This window comes from Aplysia californica, unplaced genomic scaffold (genome assembly GCF_000002075.1).
Source record: "Aplysia californica isolate F4 #8 unplaced genomic scaffold, AplCal3.0 scaffold00494, whole genome shotgun sequence".
NCBI classification, from domain to species: Eukaryota; Metazoa; Mollusca; class Gastropoda; order Aplysiida; family Aplysiidae; genus Aplysia; species Aplysia californica.
The window spans coordinates 491,550-508,685 of record NW_004797764.1 but is presented as its reverse complement, the minus strand read 5'-3'; the positions used below and the strand labels follow the sequence as shown (position 1 = coordinate 508,685).

Here is a 17,136-nt window from a genome sequence, read left to right as displayed (position 1 = left end):
TCTGCAGCACAACGCAGCCCTCTCTCGCTTCACACGCTGCGTGTGCTTGCAGTGGCATGGCTTGCTCCATCACTGCGTTACTCTATCTCTCTCTCTCTGACTTTTTACACATTGTTAACGAGCCTTTGTCCCTGCTATAACCGGATGGGCTTCGATGATACCCTGTTATTGCCGATAACTTTTATTAATAGAGACAAAAAGTAGGAAAAAACGGAGATTTAAAAAATCCGTTATTACCGGATCCCTGTTATTACCGGGCCTGTTATATATGGTTTCCACTGTAACTGAAAGAAAAAATTCTTCTATTTAAGCAACCTCTCTACACTAAAAAATCTGGTAGTCCTGCAGATTTTGGCTGTAGAAGACCCCACTGTAGTTTTAGCAAGAGTTTTTAGGTTTAGTAAGTGTTTTACGGCACTTGCAACGCAATAAGGTCTCATAAGTGCCGAAGATTAGAGGTGTTACAAGAGAGTAACAAACACAAAAAAGTAGGAGAGATACCGACGATAGATGTTTGATAGGAAAGAAGAAGTAAACCACACCAGAGCACCCGCCAACCCCTCCACTAAGGCATGTCATTAATGACCAACAACGAAAGTACCAGATCATAATACATTTATTTCCAGCGCTGCCTTCACAAAATGACAAAGTTACTGCAGATGAAATGACATGAGAGAGGATCAAAATTCAATGGCACAATGAAGACAACACTTACAATTAAAGTAACCCCACACATTGCTTATTTTTCCAGCAAAGTGGCGGGGAGAGAGAGTAAGCAAGACAGAGACTGACAGACAGGGAGAGAGAAAGACAGAGACTTATGCAGAGAGGAGAGAGAGAGAGAGAGAGAGGGGGGGGGAGGGAAGAGCAGGTAGGCAGGCAGACAGAAAGGTGTCAAAGGAAGGATAAAGACTTGTCCTCACCTCAAGTCTAAATGAAATGTAAAAACACTGAGATGTTTTGAGAAGACTTTTTCTTTTTAGTTTAAGGAAGAGTTTTACAGCACTTGAAACACAATAAGGTCATGTAAGTGCCGAAGAATAGAGGTGTTACAAGAGCCGAAGAATAGAGGTGTTACAAGAGCCGAAGAATAGAGGTGTTACAAGAGAGTAACATACACTAAAAAGGAGGAGAGATAAGGATGACAGATGTTTGATAGGGAAGAAGGAGGAAACCACACCAGAGCACCCACCAACCACCCAGTTTTTCTACTAAAGAAACAAAGACAACAACATAAATACACATGGGATAAAAATTATTGGACATATTACAGTTAGTTAATACATTTTTTTTAAACAACAATATAACTGGGCATAAGAAAGAGACTGTTTCAGTTCAAAACAAACACATTGATTAATAAAGGTCATCTTGTACTCCAGATGTATGTAGAGATAGGGATAATGTAAAGTAAATCATAAATTTGACAGATTCCGATAAATAGCAGACAAAGCGCGCGCGCGAGAGAGAGAGAGAGAAAGAAATGAGATAGAAAAAAGGGAGAGACAGACTGAGAGAAACGAGAGAGAGAGAGAGAGAGGGAGAGAGAGAGATATGCACACATGATGAGTAGTGGATACTTTAATAACAATTCTGTTTGTGGTAGGGTGTAAATAGTAATAGATGTATTTGTTAAGGAGAAAGTTGTTAAAATCATAGTTGCCACTCAGGAATTTTAAAAAGGAGGAAATTCACGCGAAGGCGGACGCGCGCTCTCCGAAGGCCGGAGTAAAACCAGTGGGATCCAGAGGCAATATATACAGGAAAATCTAGCCTACGGTTTTGGAAGGGAAAACTGTCATATTTGTTAACCATAGGCGACTGAATTAAAATGTACCCGGTATAAAAAAAAAACCCCAAACCCATAAAGGCAGTAAGTTGACTAACAAGCATTCAAGTCAATTTGACAGTTTGGACTTGTTGGTGACTAAAAACCCCGTGTTTTTTTGCCAGCTGGTGTCTCATAAAAAGGTTTCTTTCACGTTAAAATTGTACATCGATGTAGAGCAGTATTGGATCAAGGAGGAAGGCATTCCTGTACAATTGCGGTCCCGTTTGCACTTAGTGCCCCTGTAGATCTAAAATCTAGATATCTAAATATGTGTAGATCTAGATTATATCTAGAGATAGATTATCTAGATCTAGATTCACTTCCACAGCCACAATAGCCGTCATGTAAACAAACGGGACCGCAATTATACCATAGCTGCCACTCAGGAATTTAAAAAAAGGGGGAAATTCTCGTGAAGGCGGACGCGCGCTCTCCGAAGGCCGGAGTAAAACCAGGGAGATCCAGAGGCAATATATATACAGGAAAATCTAGCCTACAGTTTTGGAAGGGAAAACTGTCATATTTGTTAACCATAGGCGACTGAATAAAAATTTATTTTAAAAAACCCAAAAAACCCAAACCCATAAAGGCAGTAAGTTGACTAACAAGCATTCGAGTCAATTTGACAGTTTGGACTTGTCGGTGACTAAAATCCCAGTGTTTTTTTGCCAGCTGGTGTCTCATAAAAAGGTTTCTTTCATGTTAAAATTGTACATCGATGTAGAGCAGTATTGGATCAAGGAGGAAGACACTCCTGTACAATTGCGGTCCCATTTGCACTTAGTGCCCCTGTAGATCTAGTGTGTTTCTTATTTAGAGATCTAAACTGAATTAAAAATATAGCCTAGGCTATCTAATCTAGATCTAAAATCTAGATATCTAAATATGTGTAGATCTAGATTATATCTAGAGATAGATTATCTAGATCTAGATTCACTTCCACACCCACAATAGCCGTCATGTAAACAAACGGGACCGCAATAAAAATGAAACAACAACATGGACACGGAAAGACAGACAGAAAGATGTAGAGAAGAAAATAAACACTGAAGTGATGCAATACACAAAAAATATGTAGTAAATTTTTTTTTACAAATGATTATTTCTACAATAAAAAGGCTTCAGCGTCTGAACACAGCGATGATTGAATAGGAGTCACGAGCATTAAATGACCAATCCCATACTTGACGAAGCATGTTCACCCCCCCCCCCCGCGCAAACTCATGAAAGAGCTCAGCCTGACTTTCAATGTCCAGACATTTTCAGTAATAAGCCTGCTACATTTCAGACACCACGAATCAAGTAAACACAGATCAGACTAAGCACTGCTTGCATTTTCATTTTGAACAAAGAAAATAAAATTCTCATCTGTGCACATAAAATATGATTGAGCAGGAGAAATCTGTATTGAATCAAGACCTACATCTATGAACCCAATTTTTTCAACAAGAGTGACAGTTTTTCAGGTGCCACCTTGACTCTACAAGATTTCTGGAGCACCCTTGACAACCTTAACAAATGAATGTGAATCTCATATTCACAAAACAAGCTAGACTGTCATACAGCAACAAAAAAACCCAACTAGTTGGACCATCAGAAACTCCCAGAGTTTCAAAAACTATGTACAGAAGACACACTCCAATAAGTACGTCTCTCACAAATAATCATAACATGTCGATAATGAATGAACACAAATGCAACAAATGGTAAGCAGAGCTGCATAAATTGCATCATCACTTTTTCTGTTTTTTCCTCTGAACGTTCGTGGACTCGTTCTCTTTGTCCGAGGAGGAAGACAGCAAGGCTTTGTGGGACTGCAACTGCACGTGTCTGCTCACTGTGGAGACTCCATCAACAAACTTGGTGCGGAACAGGACGTTTGCGTTGTTGAACATGCCGTCCTTCAGAGACACGACGATGAACTGAAAGTAATAATAATAAATAATAGATGGCATTTGTATAGCGCACATTACCGCTCAAGAGCAAGCTCTTCTCAATCTATACTATTACCCCAGCAGACCTGAGAGCATTTTGAAACAGCCTTAACTTCCTGGGAAGCATACAGAGCAAGCAGCCATTTATAGGCGCTAAAACACTAACATACTGACAAGATCTTTCCCTGGCTGGGTACCCATTCCCACCTGGGTGAAGTGAGGAAAATTCGTGTAAAGTGCTTTTAAAGTACAAGAAAACAATTATTAAGCATGGTTGATTGATTGATTAGGAGGTTTTACACTCCCATTAAATTAATACTGATGGTCTACCTTGACCCTGGCAGTAAAGGCCAAACCCAGGCAAAGTGAAACCAATGATAGTACATAACAAGATGGGCCACTCAGCCAAAAAAGTGTCCGCAGGAAGTATGCTCTTTGCTTCAGATGGCGCTGCAGTCTGTTTTGAAGCTCTCTTTCGTTTTTCCAGAAGAAGAATAGGAATAGCACCTCCTTGCGTGCGCAGATCGACTGCTGTTCATCCCCAGTTCGGGTACGTTCAGTGCGTAGTTTTAGGTTTTTTTTATTTTAATGACCTCTCGCCTTTCATTCTAAAGTCAAATTAAACGAAGAAAACCATAACCCTTTCCTCCGGAAGAGGTTTTTTGTCAGCGTAACCATTTAAAAAAAGCGTTCTTCCGAAATTTATTCCAAAACATGCTAGTTTCACTTTGATTTTTTAAAACTCAAGTAGGGTAACTCTGTTCGCAAAGAGTGCGCTTTTGTGAAGAGGGCGCCACCAAATTTTGAGGACACTTTTTTAATTGGCTCAAAGAGAGAAGTGGCCCATCTTGTTATGTACTATCATTGGTGAAACATAACATTGAAACAGAGACAGGGAGGCGTTCGATAAAATATCTTCATTATCAAGGAAGCAATCTCACACCTTCAGGATTCTTTTAGTTTTAGTAAGGTTTTACGGCGCTCGGAACTGCATAAGGTCATATGAGCGCCAAGGGGTAGATGTAAACAGAGAAGTCCAAACAGGGAATCAGGCTTTGCTCACACATCTAGCTTCAACAGCACAAAGTCTGCTTCAACTATCAAGGCACCCCGGAAATAGAGCGTCACAAGAGTGTGACAAACATACAAAAGAAGTAGAGGAAAAATGACGATAGTAAGGATTAGGAAAGAAAAAGCAGCAGTTCCCTGTTGCAGTTCAGGCACAGATATGAGCATGACATCGATGAACCAGCCCACTTACAATTCTACTGTGCATAAGAACATATGTCTCCCCTTTGGGAATGGCCTAAAGACACTTCAGTGAGTAGCACTACCCTGGGTGGGGGGGTGTGTGTGTTTAAACGAGTGTTTGAAATGAGACTTGATCATTTGGAGACTAATAATACAAGATACTGTACAGAAAATGTACATTATATGAGGAAGGAAATGAGTGTAAAGATGGCCAACCTGTGAGTGTTTGAAATGAGACTTGATCATCTGGCCGATGTTTTGTGTGTGAGACAAATCTAAGGCTGCATCCACCTCGTCCAGGATGTAGATCGGAGCCGGCTTGAACAGCAACATGGCCAGGATGAGGGACAGGGCTACTAGAGACCTAAAGGGAAGCACAAAATTGAAAGAACAGTGAAAACAACAATCAACATTCTGGTCAAAGCAAAATGAAAGAACCCGAGAGAAAACACTAATCAACGTTCTGGTCATAGGACAATGAAAGAACAGTGAAAACAACAATCCTCTTTTTTTAGCAAGTATTTTACGGCACTTGCAACACAATAAGGTCATATAAGTCCGAAAATTAGAAGTGTTATAAGAGAGTAAAAAAAACACAAAAAAGAAGGAGGAGAGATGTGGACGAAAGATGTTTGATAGGAAATAAGAAGCAAACCACACCAGAGCACCCGCCAACCACCCACCACTAAAGAACGCTCTGGTAATAGGACAATAAAAGAAGTGAAAACAACAATCAATTTAACTCGTTCAGTGCTACAGACGAGAATACTCGCGAAACCTGGGCAATGCCCACGTACAATCGACAAGTATTCTCACATTTTGCCTCACTATCTTTATAGAAAGAATTGCTCTAACTAATCCATACCAAGTTATTTGAACTAATAATGATCACAGCAAAATCCCCAAAAACGACAGAGCAGACACCCTTGCCAAATTGGGAGCATCACAAACACAACCTCACAACCCAGTATCACAACAGACAGCCAAGAACATAATCAAATGCAACACCAGGGAACAGTGGCTGAATGGATGGGCAATGGGCAAAACTGGAAGAACTATTTGCACACATGACAGCCCCCAACTCAAAAGAGGCACTAAATTCCCTGAGTAGAAGAGAACAAGTCACAATCTTTCACCTGCGAACACAACACATCCCACTAAATTCCTACCTTGGTAGGACCCGCAAGGATACCCCACCCGACTGCTCGTTGTGCGACTGCCAGTATGAAACAGTACCACACCACCTCTTTACCTGCCATGCACTTTGCGACCTGTGTAGTACCTACCTACTTGCCTCCCCAGACATCGGAAATACTCTATACAGCGACAAACCACAGCTGATTAAAACCTGTAAATTCTTTGGCATAATGACAGGCTGAAGGGCTAGAACCCAAATGGCCGCTGGATCGGAAAAGTAAATAGTAACTAATAATGATGCATTATAGGAAAGGTCAAGGAGACATTTTTTCTGCTCGAACAGCCATTGAGCCCGCTAGTTTTGACTGATTTTCCTGAGTAGACCTAATTTCATATTGCCATAACAAAACTGTCCAGTACATGAGGGGAGTTCGCAGCTGGAGCGCTCAGCATTGAATGAGTTCATGATCAGGTTCTGGTCATAGCACTAATTATAACGACTAAAGACAAATAAGACAGCACTAAAATAGCACACAGAATCATATCTCGAATATAATGGGACAAAATTATTACCAACTCAGCAATGCTAGATGTGTCTAAAGTAGCAATCAGTACTGTTTGAAGTAAACAATTTATTGATCTGCATTAAAGTGTTCAGTGTGTGTGTATTTATTCAATCTGGAATTACATGGGACTTGGCTTTTTGCAAGGCCAGACTGTATGACGATCTATTACATTGAAAAAGTAAGATGACAAGACAGAGAGAATTGAATAAAGATCGTAGATAAAAAAGTTAAACATAGCACATGTCTTAACAAAAAGCACACCACTAAGCCTCACCTTTGCCCTCCACTGAGTTCACCAAGGGACTCCTTCCACACAGCCCCAAAACCGACCTTGACCTCCAGGCCATCCAGAACCGTCTGACCTTCAGGGGGACTCAGTTTCGCCTGAGTGCCTGGCAGCAGTGTAGAGAAGATGGAACCAAAGTCCTGCAACAAAATTCAGTTTGTGTCAAAAGTACTCGACAAAGAGAAATTCCAGAAAAGAAGATGCTTACACTCCGTGAAAAAAACATCTATATACAAAGAGTGATTATGAACTCTGAAATAATGTCTCTTTGTACTTTCTTTCCTTACCCCCTTACATGGGCTGAGAACTCTGCTTTTAACTCACTGATGCTGTATCCCGAGACATTCTCGGGACTGGCAGATTACCCTCTGACGCCGGTTCCAGTGACCCCTCACGGGACCAGCTTTATAATTTTTTCACACTTTTCATAATCCTGAGAGCGCCTCGCAAATCGTTGTCAGCGCAAGTGCATCCACTTCTTTTGTTTCGTGCAAAGTTTCGCGGAGGTAGGTGTAGAACTTTTTTTGTACAAACTTTTAGGGGATGTCACTCAGGATAGCTTACAAACATCAGTTCAAAGGAAAATGGCAGCCCCCATGCAGACTTTGAGAGAACATGTACGCAGCAAACCTAGCAACATTTTTGATGAATTCAATTAGTCTAGTTCGTCAGAAAGTGAACTTAGCGATCCTAATGATCCAGAATTTGTGCCTGAGAGTGATATTTCTGTTGGTAAAGGTGTATGTAGATCTGGTGTGAGTAAAGGGAAGGGGAATTTTATTTGTGACAAGTGTCCATCTAAAAGATTCTCAAGAAAACCAAAATTCATGTGCTTTTCACAAATTCATTTTAAAAAAAAGTATAAACGATACAGCATTCAAATTTGTTTCATTTGAAAGAACACACACGTCTCTTACTTATGTGAAAAGATCAGAGCAATTCGACAATTCTGAGTCAAGTTATGTTTTTTTTTGAAATACCTAAAAAGACCTCAGTCTTCAGGGGTTGTGCGCCTGGCGAGACCTCAGTCTCCAGTGGGGTATATGGTCAAGGTGAGTCTAAAAAGGCGTTAAGCATGACCCAGAATTGAATGAACAATTCTCATTGCCGTGACAGTTCCCATTCATGAAACAACAGCAAATGATCCGATAGGACTGATATTGATGCAGTCCAAGTGGAAATATCGGACCTGCTGCACCATCCACCAACAAACTTTGAAAAATCCCCCAAAAAACAACAAACTAACCAGTCACAACTTTGCAATCACTCTAAATGGCAAGGAGCAAGACAAAAAATAAAATCCCAATTTAAAATGACCAATGCAAAATGACCAAGAAAAAGCAAAAGAGCAAAAAAAAAAAAAAGAAAAAAGAAAGAAAGAGAGAGAGAGAGAGAGAGAGAGAGAGAGAGAGAAAGAAAGATCAAATCCTTAAATTACCTTATTCACTTGCTCCCATGCTTTGAGTAGTGCCTCTTTTTTCTTTTTATCCAGCTCCTCAATAACAGAAGCAATTTTAGCCTTGTCATTCAAAACCACCTTCCTCTTCTTCATCAGATCAGCATACTGTGAAAAAAAATACACAAGAGGTACAAAGTAAATAAATGCATAGGTCTGATTCTTTTTCTTTAGCATATTTGGTGAAATTTCAGTGTTCTTCTGGAAACAGCAACGTCTCCATCAAAGGCAAAAGTATTTGGTCCCTGAACACATGGGATTGTGCATAAAATCATTATGACATCTCACAAACAATATTTTTGACTATTGCAGCCCGGGGCAATTAAAGACAACTATCAATAAAATGCTTTCTACACATATGACTAGGACAATGCACTACTATTACAACAACAAAACAACCCCCCACCCCAAACAAAATAACAGTAAACTGATGGTTAAAAAGCTTTAAAACCATACTGCCCTGCACAAAAAAACAAAACAACCTTTGACCTTGCATCATCATTGTTATCATCATCACCGACCAAACAATTCCCCTTTTTCTTGTTTTGTTCTTCTTGAAACATAATAATTTGCACCATTTCAACACATTTTTACATAACCTACAAATATCGGCAACAAAATCAGGGCACATGGGGAAAAAACCCCTCAAAACCCTTTGACTTTTTGGTCATGAACTGAGACATGGATGACCTGCATTTTATGGTGACTATTACCACATTTTGTCAGTAACAGAGTTGAATGAAAATGAAGCTGAAAAGAAGCAGAGGGAGAACAACACAGCAAAGTGACAAGCATCCAGCCACTTACCTGCTCTTCGGCGGACCCCAACAAGTTCATTGCTCTCACGTTCACATTTTTAGACAATTTGTCCTTGGTCTCTGTCAGCTTCTGAATCCTCTTCTCAGCTTCTTTTGGATCTTGGGCCTTAAAGTCGTATATGGTGTTGGGTTGACCAAAATATTTTCTCTCATCCGCAATCCAGCTGTATTTCTCGAGCAGCGATTCCACCTTTGCGAAACCAAGAAACATTTTATCATAGGAAAAACAATCCAAATCCAAGTAAAGAACAAAAAAAAACAAACAACAAAATGCCCCCAACATTTTAGAACCAGTGTTATCTTTCTATACGTATTTGCTTTATCAACAGAATATACAGGGGGGCTCTCGTGGCCTAGAGGTTAAGGTGTTGCCTCTCATTCAAAGGCCCAGGGTTCGAATCCGGGTAGCGACCGAGAATTTTTCTCTCTCTAAAATTGTCTCCGTTCACCCTAGCAATGTTCTGTAGTCTGCTTTCGTCTCCTCTTTCTGCCCCCACCCCCTCATCTCCTTTGCCCCTTTCTCTGGGCTCCTGACTTTTTCTGCAGCCTTTCTACTGCTAATCCTTGGCTCTTTCTTACTGTTGTCTTTCAGCCACATCCCTGATCTTCTGGAAGGAAAGATCTACACCTAGCCTTCTCAGTCAGACAAGGGCGAAAACTCTCTGAGGGCCCGTGTGCAAGTTGCACACCTTAAAGATCCTCATGTGGTCTAAAATTGACAAGAGTAGGCTTAGGCCACCACCCGGGTCAAATTCAAAATTTCCTACCAACTGAAAAAGTTTAATGTGTCCTTCGCGCTCATATTACCGTATGCAGTTGTGAGTACCGTAACCTCCCCCAACAGAATATATAGCTACTCCAGAGACACACTTTCTGCAGTAGTCAGGCTTAGTAGGGCTTTCCCTGAGCTCACTGACATGAGAGTGCCAAGTGCCCCCCCCCCCCCCCATGTTGTCTTAGAACCTCACAATACTTTAGTTACCTCTGATAAACCCAAAACAACAGTGTTATAGGCCTGGTGGCAGGTCTATGAGCTTGGGTGTTACTGCAAGAACAAACATCCCATGAAATATGATGAAACCATGAATAAAAAACAGTGCAGTGATAGAGATAGCACTAAGTGACATTCCTTGTTTTAGTTTTTTAAAAGAGTTTTTACGGCACTCGCAGCTGCATAAGGTCATATGAGCGCCAAGGGGTGGATGTCAACAGAGAAGTCCTTACAGGGAATCAGGCTTACTCTGCTCACCTCTCTAGCTTCAACAGCACAGTCTGCTTCGACTATCAAGGCACCCCGGAAATAGCGGGTCACAAAAGTGACATACAAAAGAAGTAGAAAAAATAAATGACGATAGTAACGATTAGGAAAGAAAAAGCAGCAGTTTCCTGTTGCGGTTCAGGCACAGTTATGAGCATGACATTGATGAATCAGCCCATTTACATTACTATTGTGCATAAGAACAGGTTAATGTCCCCCTTTGGGAATGGCTCAAAGACATTTCAGTCAGTAGCACTAGTCAGTAGCACTACCGGGGGGGCGCGCAACAGATTAAAAAAAAAATTCCTTGTATACAACACCATACTATAAGCACTCATAGTAATAATTCAGAGATCAGAGTAAGGAATTATCTCTAATGAAGAAGGAAATTTTCCGTCAATGACAAAAATCCCAGGTAGCAAAATTTAAACAAAACCTTTGTGACAATATAAAAAATATCCGCAAAACTGTTCCAAAGTAGGGCAAACAGTTCCACTTACATATCTGCAAGTGTCCTTGGATTCTTTTTGAAATTTGGCAATTTTGTGCTCTACTTCTTGTATTCTGAGACCACTTTCATTGCTTTCTTTGTGCAGCTCTCGCTTTTGGGAATCATGAGCAGCAATGTCCTCATTGTAGGCCTTGAGGGTGGCTTTCTGTTTGTTCAGGGCGTCTTGAGCCTTCTGCACCTGGGCCTGTGAGAAGAAGGGGAGAGAAGTGTGGAAATGTCGACTCTTAGTTTTAGTTTTAGTAGAGGGTTTTACGGCGCTCGAAACTGCATAAGGTCATATGAGCGCCAGAAGATTAGAGATGTTACAAGAGAGTTACAAACATAAAAAAGAAGAAGGGGAGAAAAGGACGATAGATGTTTGATAGGAAAGAAGAAGCAAACCACACCACAGCACCCACCAACCACCCACAATGTCGATTTTGTGAATGAGGCTTTTTCTGCAAGACGTATAGATAATCCATTGTACTAAGGTATTGAGGAACTGAAAATGTACGCTACATTTACAAGAAAAATACACAAGAAACATGAAGTCAAATTTTTAAAATCTAATCCTTGAGAAGAAAAGATGAAACAAAACTCAGAAAAAACACAAGATAAGCAAAGAATAAAGAACGCTTTGCCTACTTTAAAAGATGCTGGATGGCTGTGTGTGGATAATAAAGCCCTACACGGAAAATCATGAAAGAGGCATTGTTCAGGATGTTGAAAAAATGTCTTACATCAACCCTCTGGCTCAGCATTTTCTTAATGTGGAAAAAAGGTGAACAGCGACAGAAGAAAAAGATTTACTTAGCCATTTGCACACAAGACAAACACTCTAAAGGTCTTAGCCTAAACATTTTTAGGAGAGAAAAAAAAAAAAGAAAAAGTAAGGGTTGAAGTACAATATTTCTTTATTTTTAGTAAGTTTTACGGCACTTGCAACACAATAAGGTTATATAAGTGCCAAAGATTAGAGGTGTTACAAGAGAGTAACAAACACAAAAAAGGAGGAGAGATCAGGACAATTGATGTCTGATAGGAAAGAAGGAGCAAACCACGCCAGAGCACCCGAAAAACCACCCACCAATATTTCTTAAACCTGCTTCATTAAAAGTAGATGACAAATAACCAGAAGACAATACCAAAGCTAAATGCAATTGAACCAATTTTCAAAAGACTTTCACATAAAAAAAAAAAAAAAATGATACCTTTGATGCTGCCACTTCTTCGTTCAAGTCTTTCAAGCCAGCATTGATGCTCTCAATAGAATCCCCCACAGCTACCAACTGTTCTTCATAGCTTTGCATCTCTTTCTGGAGAGTCTCAATTTCCAGTCTGATACTGTCAACTTCCTGAAAGCAACAAAAATATGTAAAAGGCATATCATTAACCAGACATTTGGCAGCTTCTTTATATTATTTAAACACTTTAAAAAAAATTAAAAAAGCAAAATGCCTGTTCTCTTAATGAAGAGAAAAGTAAAAGCTTGTTTCATTTTTTGGTTTTTTAAAAGTATTTTTTTAAATCTTACAAAAAGAGAAAATACTATTACTGTTTTAAAAAAAAGTCCAAATCTACATGGGAACCTTAAATTTTACAACCAACAACTGGGAAACTGTTAGTATGTTTGTCATTTGATTGTTCGTTTAGTCTTAGTAAAGTTTTAAGGCCATAGGAGCGCCAAGGGGTGGATGTCAAGAGAAAAGTCCAAACGATGAATCAGGCTTACTCTGCTCACCTCTCTAGCCTCAACAGCACAAAGTCAGCTTTGACTATCAAGGCACCCTGGAAATAGCAGTTCACAAGAGAGTGACAAACATACAAAAGAAGTAGAGGAAAAGTTACGATAGTATGGATGAGGAAAGAAAAAGCAGCAGTTCCCCTTATGTTCTTCCGTACCAGTATGAGCATGACATTTAATAAATTAGCCATTCAGCCCATTTACAACTCTACTCTGCATAAGAACATGTTAATATCCCCCTGTTGGGAAGCCTTTTGATTGTTCGAAATGAAAAACGTCCAAGACACATCACCACAATTAACATTCCCCTAGATCTTCCACAGAATGGAACATTTATTAAAATTTAAGTGACATTAATCACAAGACTGAATTACTTGTAAATGATCTTTAGACTTTGAAGCTGAAGCCTCCATTTTCTTTTTGGAGTCTGTCACTCTTTTATCAGCTTCTTTCAATTCTTTCTCTCGGAGGGCCGCAGCATTCTTCAGCTTGTCTTCCAAGTCTTTGACTTTCTGTTGGGCTTTCTTCTGGGTCTCCTGTGCTTCTTTCAGAATCTTGTTCTGCTCCTCTGAAAAGTGAAAAGTTTTTTTTCTGATTAATCCGGACAAGGAACACAAAATGGTAGCCCCAACACAAAAACAACCAGCCAATCTGAGATGCCACAAATAAAATAAAGCGCAATGAGTTCAAATAGGAGTAAATTGAATGTATACTGAATCATCCACTTTTTGTGACTTTTCTTTCCATCTCTGTACATTCTGTGTTCTGCTGATGTCGCAATGTATCATGAATGTGATGAAGTGCAAGTTGAAATTAAAAACAAAACCCCACAAAATACCAGTGGAACAACCTAAAGTAAGAATGTGTACAGAGACGTTTGAATGGCTGCTCAGGATTGAGCTGCCTGAAAAAGAGTAGCAGATATCATACACAGGGTTTTCACAATCTTTTTTAACATTTTATGTAAAATGTTCTTATTTGTTGAATCAAATGTACAAGCACAGAAAACGTGACGAGTTTTTTAGCATTCAAATTTTGGAAGAACGCCTTTTAAGAATGGTTATGCTCACAAAACGTATTTTTCTCTCGAAACGGCTGTAAGAAAAGGGTGTTTTGTCAGCTTACGGCAGAGTAAACATCGCTCTAAGGCACTGACCCACAGAAGCCTTGAGGGCGTTGACCTCCTCCAGCTGCTGGTGGTGACTGCTCTGCTCCAGCCTCACTTTCAACTGTTCCACCTCCTGAACCTTCAGGTCGTACTGCTGCTTCGCTTCAGTGTACCTGTTTTAATTTCAACAGAGGTTTTACGGCGCTAGCAATTGCATAAGGTCACATGAGCGCCAAGGGGTGGATGTCAACAGAGAAGTCCTCACAGGGAATCGGGCTTACTCCGCTCACCTCTCTAGCTTCAACAGCAAAGTCTGTACCGAATATCAAGGCCGCCGGAAATAGCGGGGCACACGAGTGTGACAAACATACAAAAGAAGCATAGAGGCAAAATGACGATATAAGGATGAGGAAAGAAAAAGCAGTAGTTCCCCCCCTATGTTGTTCTGGCACAGTATGAGCATGACAATTTTACTGAGCAAAAGAACATGTTAATATCCCACCTTTGGGAATGGCCACTTCAGTCAGTAGCACTGCCCCAGTGGGTATGTGCACCTGTATGGTTTGTTTGAGTATAGAGATTGGAAAGAAGGAGCAAACCACACCAGAGCACCCGTCAACAACCCACTTGGCATTAAGAAAAAGCAAATATTTTTCAAGTGTTTGACGACTTTGTTCAGAAAATTCAGATTATGACATTTTAGACCATAAGGATCCTGTTTCAAACTAAATGAGTACCAAAGCACTGATTCTGATAGAGAGTGTTCTAGAACTAGACTAGGCTTTCAAATGCAAAATTCCGCTTTGTCTGGAGACCTGTTTTTTTCATACTGAAGTGGATAAGATAGGTAATACATAAGGATTAACATATTGATTACCTGCCTATTCATGAGTTTGGACATTTTATTCATTTTGAAATACAAAAAAAGACACAGACTTGTAAGGTTAATTTTAGGGGTTTTATGGGTCTTTTTCAGACAAGACATTACGCCAAAATTTTTTTGCGAGCAACAAATTAGAGCACATTTTCAGAAAATCATTTCTAAAAAAGTGTATAAGATACTGTCTTTCTGTTTTTTGTGTCATATCGGGCATGTTTAGATCTGTTATGTGTGTAAAAATGGGGGTTGTGTGTCGTTGGGAAGGGTGTTGTTTGAAAGGTTGAAATACCCCCAAAAATGCCAGTCTTCAGCGCATGTAGACCCGAAAAAGGCCCAGTCTCCTGTGAGTTAGTGCTTTTCTGTAAATTCCACATCAAAATGTTTTCCAACTGGACATGAAAGGTGTTGAGGTTTAACCCCCCCCCCCCAAAATCCAATAAAATATACCAATGGGCGAGAAAATGCTGGTTTCTTCGATTTCAATTTTTTTAAAATACGAAAGCATGATTTCATATGATGTCTCACATATATACATTCAATAAAGATCATTCAGAACAGGAAAAATGAAAGACAGACAAGCGTATAAAAGGTTAAAGGAAAAAAAAAAAAGAGGGTGATATTAGTAGTGCCCTCCTTCCATCCACCCCTATATCTGTATCAGACGCACCAAAAAAACAAAACAAACAAAAATTGTTATTACAATACACTAAAACCAGCATATAAACAGTTATCAAAACTTCCACAAACTTGAAACCAAAACATCATATGAATAAACGTAAAACAGTTTTTACTCTAATCTTGCAGGTAAACAGCCAAATGAACACAAGGTACACATTTTCATAAAACGAAGTAAGTCACTCACTTGTTGGCCACTTTCTGCACCTCCTTCATCTCTCTGTCCAGCTGTTCTAGCTCCCCAGACTTTGTGGACACAAATTCTTCCAGGCCTCGAAGCTCCTGTAGCATTGCAAGCACAGACGCCGAATGAGCTCTTGCTCCTGGAGAAAACATGAAATGCAGTCAGTTTATACAGAGGCCCAGGGCAGGACAAAAGTGGGCACATAAGTTACAGGTTTTTAAAGTTTTAGTAAGCGTTTTACGGCACTTGCAACACAATAAGATCATATAAGTGCCGAAGATTAGAAGTGTTCATAGCTGCCACTCAGGAATTTCAAAAAAGGAAGAAATTCACACGAAGGCGTGCGCGCGCTCTCCGAAGGCCTGAGTAAAACCAGTGAGACCCAGAGGCATTAAATTGGAACATCTATGTTTCTGGAAGGGAAAACTGTCACATTTATTGTTAACTATAGGCTACTGAATAATAACCCCCCCCCCCCAAAAAAAAAAAACCCCCAAGCAATCCAAGACATTAAGTTGACTAACAAGCATTTGACCCAGTTTGGAGACTAAAAATCCAGTGTTTGCAAGCTAGTGTCTCATAAAAAGATTTCTTTCACTTTAGACTTGAGCAACAATGTAGTGCAGTATTGGATTAAGGAGGCAACACCTTTGCCACTGTACTACAAGTTTGCCTTTCTTGTTAATTGTTTACTTTCTCACATTTTTAAAATTCCGGGGGAGGACTTCCGTAGTGAGTGACCACTCTGAACTCTTCGAATATTATACTCAATGGCCATCAAAATCAGTTTGGAAGGCCTAAAGCCAGTATGTTACAAGATATCTACCACTAAAAATGATGAAATTGCCGTGGTTTACGTATTCTTAACTCCAGCGCAAAGTTTTGAATATTTAGTCGGGGATGCATAGTTTCGTCTAGATCTAGGCGCAGCCGGAATTAAACAAGAGAAAGTAAACAATCGCCTTCTTACTTTATCGCACCAAACGCAAAGTGCAGCACCCGGTTTGTTAAATTTTCAAATGAAATTTTGAAGTCGCACACTGTCTGCCTCTTTCTCAATCCAGCTCCATTTACTTTTGCATTCTGCATCAATTTCTCTTGAATTTCCGCCGTTTTCAATGACAACTCGGCGCGCCATCGTCCCGATGCTCGATCGACAGTAGACACTGTCGCTCCACAACAATAAACAATGTGAAACTACGCACAAAACGGAAGTAGGAATCTACTGTCGGACATGCGCAAGCCGCTTTTTCGTCTCACTCCGTGTTCGGTGTTTTCCGTGTGTAAACAAAGTATTGCAATTTGCGACCGAGAGCGTTCCAGCGGAGGAAGGAGGAAAGAAGCGGGAAAAGCTAGATGAAGCGGAGTTTCCACTATTTAGCGGGAAAGTGGCAGTTCGTTACAAGTGAGTAACAAACACAAAAAAGTAGGAGAGATAAGGACGATAGATGTTTGATAGTAAAGAAAGACCAAACCACTCCAGAGAGAGAGAGAGAGAGAGAGAGAGAGAGAGAGAGAGAG

General features: G+C 40.1%; 1 protein-coding gene across 1 annotated transcript in view; it reads right to left on the bottom strand.

Moving 5' to 3' along the window:
- Positions 1-2,798: 2,798 nt before the first annotated feature.
- The window catches only part of LOC101864084 (structural maintenance of chromosomes protein 2), a 34,493-nt gene continuing 20,155 nt past the window's right edge, over positions 2,799-17,136 (bottom strand). Inside the window, exons 16-25 of the mRNA XM_005105826.3 lie at positions 15,619-15,754; positions 13,925-14,049; positions 13,143-13,336; positions 12,236-12,379; positions 11,035-11,229; positions 9,266-9,466; positions 8,441-8,566; positions 6,991-7,142; positions 5,230-5,377; positions 2,799-3,750 (exon numbers count right to left, since the gene is read on the bottom strand). Of these exons, the coding sequence (XP_005105883.1) occupies positions 3,562-3,750; positions 5,230-5,377; positions 6,991-7,142; positions 8,441-8,566; positions 9,266-9,466; positions 11,035-11,229; positions 12,236-12,379; positions 13,143-13,336; positions 13,925-14,049; positions 15,619-15,754 (1,610 nt within the window). The 3' untranslated portion in view covers positions 2,799-3,561. The remainder of the gene's footprint in view (positions 3,751-5,229; positions 5,378-6,990; positions 7,143-8,440; positions 8,567-9,265; positions 9,467-11,034; positions 11,230-12,235; positions 12,380-13,142; positions 13,337-13,924; positions 14,050-15,618; positions 15,755-17,136) is intronic.